The 9,075-nt window shown below is 36.6% G+C and overlaps 1 protein-coding gene across 9 annotated transcripts in view; it reads right to left on the bottom strand.

Annotated features, from left to right (window-relative positions):
* Window positions 1–9,075, bottom strand: part of Mctp1 (multiple C2 and transmembrane domain containing 1) — a 407,885-nt gene that overhangs the window by 177,737 nt on the left and 221,073 nt on the right. For all 9 annotated transcript variants that reach the window (XR_003848888.1, XR_003848889.1, XM_017797207.2 and 6 more), the window contains one exon: window positions 5,161–5,347. Coding sequence is in view for 7 of the 9 variants with exons in the window: in XM_017797207.2 (XP_017652696.2) it covers window positions 5,161–5,347 (187 nt within the window). In the remaining 2 variants the exon portion in view is untranslated. The remainder of the gene's footprint in view (window positions 1–5,160; window positions 5,348–9,075) is intronic.

Genomic DNA, 9,075 nt, shown 5'->3' with positions numbered 1-9,075 from the left:
ACACACACACACACACACACACACACACACACACACACATTATGTAATTATGTTAAGTGGTTTTTCAGAAATAAAACACCACAATGACTCCACATGAAGAAGTATTGATAGATGTTGAACAATAACTATAGCAGAGATACCTTTGCTTACTTCTTTCAGTGTCTTCTAGTAAAGCACCTTGAAAATGTTTCATCTGAATAAAGATAGTTTGACACCTGTAATGGCCTTTAATATTGACTCTTAAGTGATTAGTTATATGCAACATTCTTTAGACATGTAGGAGGGTCACTGAAAAATTCAACACTAAACTAACTACTTTTTTCTACTATTTTATTCTTGGTGCTTAAATGTGAGATCAATTATCTAAAGACTTTGCTAATAATTTAAAAGATTTATATAGCTCTCTATAACTTTTAGGGAAAAGATATAGTCTTTTAAATGGATCAAATTAGTAACTAAAATAAATTCAGAAGCAGTGAGAAATTATTTTTTATGATCTTATTTGCTATAATGTGTAGAAGTAAAGAGTCTTTGATAGAAGCAAATAATAAAAGCTATTTCACGTCATAAATTCATTATTATATCTTCATAAACATAGTCCTTGTAGGAATTAAAAGATAGAAACCAACATGATAAATCAAAAGTTGAATGAATTGGTAAGTAAAATGAAACTCTACAACATTGATATGCATTTTGTTTACATTTTCATAGCATTTTTTTGTTTTTGTTTCTTGGATAAAGAATCTCTCTGTAGCTCCAGCTGGTCCTGAACTCCCTATGTAGATCAATCTGGTCTCAATCTCACACCTACACCCCACTCCCACTCTGCTTTCCAAGTGCTGAGCTTATGCATTTTTCTTTTTAAAAATAATAATTTTAATTCTTTGAGAATTTCATAGATGTACTTTGTCCACATTCATCCCCCTCCTCATCCCCTCCCAGATCCACCCTACTTCTCTACTCAATCAACCTTGAGTCTTCTTTTCTAAAAAGCCCATTGAGTCCAGTCGTGTTGCCCAAATACTCTGTGGTATGGGTCTCTTCCCTGGAGCATGGTTGGTTTACCAGTGATCACACCCTTAAAGAAAAACTGACTCCTAGTTGTACAATGGTGGTGTGTCTGATGCCATGGGATTTTTCTTATGGTAAGGTCAGTGCTTCTTTTGAGTAAATCAGAGATACTTGACTTATCACCATCTTTAAAATGTTTCATGATCAGATAGCATAATATGCTTCTGCATAATAAAGTTACCTTTCCAAATGTTACTAGATTAAAAGTAATCCCATTAGTGTATTACTAATGTGAGAACACAGACAAATCAAAGCTTCCTGCAGTATGAACTTTATCAGTATGACTAACCATTGTTTACACTGCAGCTATGACCTTGGCACAGTGAGAGTATTCTTCATACACTGATACAGATATAAGTGTAATCTCATAGCATAACTTTCTAAAAAGAGTGCTTAGTGCAAGGATTACCTCTTAGCCCCTTATTGTCCTTAAATAACTTTTTATCACCAAAAAATCTATTTAAAAGACTCAGATGACTGAATGTAGTAAAAAGAAAAAAAAAGAAAGAGTGCACTTGTCTATCTAAATTCCAACAAGTTCAGGGCTTAATAATAGGGAGTTTAGGTAGCAATATTATGAATCTGAGGTTTAGAGGTGTGCTGTGTTCCCCAAAGTAGTGATAAAGGTTGGGAAGGGTTTTATTTCAGAGCTTACCTAATGATTGGAATTGTTTTATCAAAAGCTTTCAGTACTTTCATTTTTTCAAGTTTCATTGTGACTACAACAAATATTATCAATGAGAATGATTTTGTTCTGGTAAGTTGATTGCATGGCCCTGTCTTCAGAGGCCACAGCTCTGATGCTCGGCTTCACATTTGGAAGAATAATTATAGCTTGAAGATTTCCTTCTCCAAGTCAGCTGACACTCAGCAATTTACTGCAAATTTCAACTGTTCAGAACAGTGACATATAGATTATAATAAGAACTCAAAGAAAAAAACAAATAAATATATCAGTTAAAAAATGTAACTTTATACAATCTTTCATCAAGAGGTGTTCCTGCCTTGTTATTTATGGTTATTTCAGAAGGCCTCAAAACCTATATGACTTCTGATGCCAGAAATTTCCATAGCAGAGGAATCTATGATTTGCAGTGAATCCTTTCAGCCCTCAATAGATGGGAAAAGATTGAAATGCTCTGGAGAGGAGTCCTCTTTATTTTTTTAATGAAAGGCTGTATAATATATTTTCTCTATGGCTGCAGCAGCTGTCAGGGAGAGCATCTCAGTTCAGCTCTATTACGGGAGAGGCAATACCCCATCCTATGGCATCGAGATGCTCTGAGGGGCCAGAGCTGATTGACAGCTTGTCACCGTGACGTCTTATTCCATCTCTGTTATGGAGAAAATTAATGTCACAGCACCAGCCTTATGACTCGCTGTCATCTTGGAGCCGCTCACCTTTTATCAATGCTCTAAATAACATTTCAAGCCCATCGTCTCATGGTGGACAATCCGGTCAAGGGACATTAAATCAGATGACTGTGAAATGTCATAATAAAAATGGAATGCTAACAACTTCTTCTCTAAACTAGCTCCTCTGGTTTTTAAACTGTGACAAGGAGGAGCAGGGGTTCAGCATACCCGTTCTGAAAAGGTCACATAACCACTCTTGGTCTACTACCCATTACCACCCACCCCTATTGACCTTCCCTCCTTCTCTCCCCCCAAAAGAAGAAAAAACAGTAAAATGGAATTAGCCATTTTTTCAGAATGCGGTGATCAAATAATAGCTCACATAGGAATGTCTGCTTAATTTTTAGGGCTTCAGTGCTGAGCAATGAAGAGATTTTTCTGGGGCTGTTTCATATCAGAATGGGCAATTCATTTACTTTCTTTACCATGACCAATACCAAATCAAAACCAAATCGAAATGCTAAGTTTAACTTCAACTTTAAATGTGTGTGTGTGTGTGTGTGTGTGTGTGTGTGTGTGTGTGTGATGTATTCTTAGAGGAAAACAGAAATCTCTAAGTAAACTTCTTTAAATGTTTCATCAAAGCAAGGGATATTTTATATGAGATACAGCATTAATTCATTTCATAATACATAAAATAAAAATAGAAACACCCTAAAGCCTAAAATAAAGCTCTTTGTCCTTGTGCTGCTGTGAGTTAATATAGCACATGTTCTGGGCTGCACATTATCGCTTCTTAGCAAGTATGTCTCTAGAGGGAGGGACAGTCCTATGACTGAGATTCAGGGCTACACAAAAGCATATTTAAACATGGCTCACCCATTAATATAGTGACCAGAATATAATCTGATAATTAGCTGGGATGTCTAATATAACATTTTATTAAAATAATTAGTATTGAAAAAGTGGAAAACAAATTCAATTTCTCAATTGAAATAAGTGATTAAAGGAACTCCATTCAGTAAAAAAGAAAAAAAAATCAGTAATACATGGATTACTTCTAATTACATGGGCAGAAGTATCATCTTCATATATGGGATAATATCAAAATAGTGATCCAGTAACTACAGAATAGTAATACCAAGATAAATTTTCATGTTAATATACCAATTAATTCCTTTATGTAGTTTTAATTCATGAAGCTCATTCCTACTAACTAGAGAATATATTTTGGTGGAGTACCAAAATGTGAAATAATTTTCATAATTGCAATTATATATTAGAAGATACCACACAATACCTTAGGCTCTTAGGTGGTTTTAAAATATATACTATTTAGCCTTGCTAAGTCACCTCTATTAAACTGTTTATGATAATACCATTGGTGGATGAGTTGTACAAGCATTAGCAGACAGCTGATTCAGGGGAGATAGCCAGAATAAATTTGCTGAAGCGCACATCCTGCTAATCTGTTTGAAGAATACTGTAGAGCATTAGTACCAGCACTTCATGTTATCTGCACAGCCTGATAAGGTACATCTTTATTAAATTCAGTTATTGAAAGGATGTCAGTCAGCAAATAGGAATATTTTTTAAAAAGCCATTCTTTGTTACTCAGAGCTTGGTTTCATGGCTGAGTGTCTAGAGGAGCCGTCTAAACACCTGGCAGCATGGTACAATACAAGCTTTGTGATTTTAAGTGGAAAAGCTTTTCTCCCAGCTTCATGGGTCCTGAGGCATTTACTTTTCCAAGGTTCCATTGAGAGACAATGGTGGAGCAAGAGCTCCCCTCTCTGTTGATTCAAGAAAACTACATGGTGGGAAAGTCACCAAGGAAATTGCTGGGAAGTAAATAGGAAAATTTGACTGAATGTTTTTGAAGAGGTAAAATTCGAGAAAGGTAGTTATTTACATACTTTGTACTCCACCCTCACACGCCACATCCAATCAGAAGGAAGGAGGCTATGTTTGAGTTGTATTTTACATTCAATTAAAAAAAATATTTTACGTATATGAATGTATTTCCTGCATGTATGTGCGTGCACCTGTGTTGTGCAATGTGCACAGAGGTCATAAGGCATTAGACCCCCTGGACTTGGAATTACAGAGGGTTGTTAGCCACAACGTGGGTTCTGGGAATCAAACCCGGGTCCTCTGCAAGAGCAGCCAGTGCTCTTAACCACAACCCCTTTACATTTTTTTTTTTTTTTTTTTTTTTTAAGGCTCAGTGGTTAAGAGCAATTGCTTTTCTTGCAAGTTGAAAGGTAAATTTCACCTATGTGAATGAATATTCTCTAGTTAGCAAACTTCTCTTCGTGTCAGTAACATCATTTCAAACTTGAAAAGACAAAAAAAAAAGATCTTATTTACAACTATGCAGAGTCACTAGCTAATTTTAAAGAAGTGTATAAACTTGACTTTCCTGTGTGGATTGCTTCACTACATGATTAAAAAACAACAACAACAACAACAACAACAAAAAAAAAAACCACTGAGTAGCTTCAGAATCCAGAACATGCTCTATATGACTCTGGAGAAGACCAAGCCTTTAGACATCAGTAGGCAACTCTAGAGCTCCTGAAAAGGCTGCAGGGCACCTGCATGGGCCTGCACTCTACTGATGCCACCTTCTCTCAAACACCTCCTTAGAAATCCACCTGTCACTCCAGGCACATTGTTTATCACCTCATCTAGTCACACGTGGCTCTGGAGGGAGGAGAGTTATATACGTACATATCGCTTTAATATCTCCTCCCGCTCCTTCTGGTCCTCCAAGGAGTTGACAGAGAGGTCAGAGATACTGACTGTGGCTGAGGCTGTCAGAGTGACAAGCAGCACCAGGTGGCCCTCACCCTCTTCCAGCTGTAACTCCAGCTTGTGTGTTTGTTCCCGACTGAGGGATGACAGGTCAACCTGGCACCTAGAAACAAATGTTTTGAATTAGCCAGTGGCATTTTTACCACATCAAACAGAAGTAGCACTGGTTAGAGCTTTGTGAAAGATAAATCAATAGAAATACTATTTGGGCCAGTGGAAGAATATGACTTCCTGTCAGCTGACTTTCTTCACAAAATTCAGACCTTGATTCTCGCAGGGTCTGTAACTGCTTATTACCTGTAAGACACAAACTTAGGTGAAGTTCAATTAATATAAACTCTGCCATCTTATTAAGGAATTAGTGGAATTTCCCATCCCTAGCCAGTCTAAAGAACTAGATGAGAAAATCTTCGCTTCCAGAAACACTGAGGCAGGCTAAGGAAAACAACCAAATATTGAGTTTTTGTGTCACTGTTAAGACCACGAGAACTGGACACACAAGCACCACTAAAGGAACTCAGTAGATTAAAAATAAATATATATGTAACAATAATAATCAATGAAGAGGTCATGGAATTGAGAGGGAGTAGGAACCATGAGAAGAGTTAGAGGGGAAAAGGGAGGGGTGGAAATGATATAAATACAGAACTCATATAAGCAATTCTCAAAAAGAATAGGTCAAGGGAATTTCTCTTCCATTCATAAATATTCTTAAATAGTGAATGGAACATTTATTATGGTGAGGTTAAGTTTTACATTTGAAATCCATGTGAGTCTAGACACAGTACACTCCCTAATCTAAATGTATCCTCCCAGGATTCCACAATGTGGCAAGCTTTGCTGTATTTTCCACTCCTGGAGCTAAGCACATTACAAACTCTTTTCCTGAAGATATCAGCTGATTTTGAGAGACATATTATATGGTGGCCACAGGTCTAATAACCTGAGAGAAAGGTGACAGGAATAAAAAAAAAAAAAGGCATTTAAAATAGGAAAGAGGGCCAGAAAGGTGGTTCAGTGGATAAAGGCACTTGCTGCCAAACCTGATAACCTGAGTTTAATCCTTGGGACCCACATGGTGGAATGAGAGAATGCCATCAGATTTTCCTCTGACCTCCACTCCTGTGCTGTAGCACAAACACATACACACACACACACACACACACACACACACACACACACACGCACACACACACGCACACTCCAGCCCCCTCTTGGTTGATATTCAAAAATGAAGCAAAGACTGATACTGACTTCTAAAAAATTATTTTTTATTTTTATTTTATGTGCCTGAGTGTTTTGTCTTTGTGTATGTAAGTGTACCGACTTCATGCAATGCCCACAGAAGCCAGAAGAGGGAGTCAGATTCCCTGGAACTAGAGTTATGGACAGTTGTTAGCTACCATGTGGGTGCTGGGAACTGAACCTGGGTCCTCTGCAAGAGCAGCCAATGCTCTTAACCCCTGAGCCATCTCTCCAGTCCTCTTATCCTTATTTTTATTTTTACCTATCAGCATTAACAACAGCTATGACTAGACCCAAGGTAGGTACTAAATGTTATTTAAAAAGTAAGAAATTAGTTTGTAACAATTCTGAAATATGCCTTCTTAAAGTTAGAATAGGAGCCAGAAGCCTCAGTGGTTCTGTTAATACAGCATTCAATTCAAAATACCATCACTCATTGTCCTCAAAGGTGAAGCATATCACATGCCTTATCTAATATCCTAAATTAGATACTAATTAGAACTAAGTTCTTACCAACAACACCCAGAAGAATAAGTTGAGTGTTAAAACACAACAGTGAAAGACAATCACTCAAAAGTATGAAAAGGAGAAGCATGGATATGATTTTAGTGATATTTCCAGTACTGGGCACAGTGCCTAGTCCATTGTGGTTTGTTAAACATGAATGAATCTCTGGCTTGGATCAAGACTGTAACACTAGAGAACATAGTAGGGGTTGTAATCTAGACAGAAGGTTGGCTGGGTACAGTTGGGATCAACAAGAGCTTTATTCACTTTATCATTTCTTTTTGCCCTCCTTCCTCAGTTTGATCATGCATTTTCCAGACTCTCTCTTCCCTTGCTCTTGTATTTGATGCAGCATCTAGAAGACACCAAAGCCTCTTGGCAGCTATAGACAATGGCTTAGCCTCCTCCTATCGGACTCATTGCAGACAATGTTTCTGAGATGAGGAAAGTGCTCTGATTATTTCCTTTAGAAACTGCAAACTGACCACATTCAGATGGAATCAGATCCATAGATTTGTTGTTTTTCTGTATAGTGCTAAATAAAACTTTGATTCTAAATATAGTAATTTTAAACACAAGGCAAATAGTCTCTGAATTAGCAGTGATTCCCATCAATACTGCCTGTTAGTCAGCAGTTGACCTATTTCACTTGACTCTACTTTTTCCAATAGGCACTGAGGAGGGGTAGAGAAGTTGCATTCCTTTGGAATGGACACACACAGTTACAACCAGAGGCAGAATCGGAACCTAGAACTTTGAAATGCAAGATTGAATTTCTCTCCACTAGACTGTCATTAAATAACTGCATCATGGAGGAAGGTGTGTTCTTCTGTGTGGGTGACATCCAGAGTTTTGGCAACAGAAAACAGGTCAATTTCCAAGTACAGAATTGTTTTTTTTCCAATATTAAAAAAAGTACACACTAAGCAAGTAAGCTACAAGTTATGTTCTTATAAGATAATTAAGGACATTTCACAAATTAAAATTTAAAAGCTATGAAACTAATAAAATTTAATAACTACAACAAATTTATAATATAAATATAAATGACAATACATTTATATGATATTACAAATTTATATGACATATTTTCTCTGCACCAAGTAAAACTTCAATATTGACTATGCTCATAGAAAGAGTTGATTTCAGGTATTAGCCTATATTTAGTGTTTCAGGATTTTAGCTTTAATAATTCTAATGCAAAGTATAAGGCTTAAATAAATGTTGGACATGAGAATATTAGATACAGAATATTAAATATCTTCCAGATTTTCAGTGAAGTTATTCAGACTTCATCTAAATCTCTGCTCAGAAGATGCCATTTTAAATGTAAATTTTGCCATAGCCTAGCAAAAATTATCTTGTTAACTTGAGAATAAAGTTTGCGCTACAGCTTTACCTCCAATCAAATGAGTGCAGGGATTGGGTATAGAGAAAATTGCTGTTACAGTTTTTGAACAAATATGGGTAAAGATGGAACCCATGTGGCATCATCTGTTGCCCTGTGACTACATTACTAATTACTCTGGAATACAGGGTCTTGTATTTGATTTGCCTGGGCTGCCATTGATTGTCTGTAGAAGTATTAAGGGACTATCCAGGGGACCCAGGCAGACATTAATGGTTATCAAAATGAAAACGCAAATTTAAAAAAAATCACTGATAAGAATTCATGAACTCCCCAAATATGTTCAGATAAAAGAACCCAGAGTCACAGTACTTTTGTTCTAGCCCTCTATTTTCCACTAATTAGTTGTATGACCTTTTCCAAGACAACTTTTCCTCTTGAATTTCTTTTTTCTCAACTCATTTGCAATTATGAGCTAATTGAACTAGATGAACTTTGAATTTTCAAAAATCCCCAATCTCAAAATTTGATAACTAGGAGAATAAGTTTATAAGTAAAGAAATAATATTATTCCTTGCCCACATTACCAAAATAGAGCAAAACCACAAAAATAAAATAAATACTTCATGCCAGTGAAAGAAAGTAGCTATATAATCTATTTTCAGATTGCATTGAAAGGAACACTGTGGTGTATCTCCGGTGTCACCAGAGAGGGACTGTGAAGCGGGGGG

This window comes from Nannospalax galili, unplaced genomic scaffold (assembly GCF_000622305.1).
Source record: "Nannospalax galili isolate Female #2095 unplaced genomic scaffold, S.galili_v1.0 scaffold173, whole genome shotgun sequence".
Classification (NCBI taxonomy): Eukaryota; Metazoa; Chordata; class Mammalia; order Rodentia; family Spalacidae; genus Nannospalax; species Nannospalax galili.
This window is presented reverse-complemented; position numbering and strand designations above follow the sequence as displayed.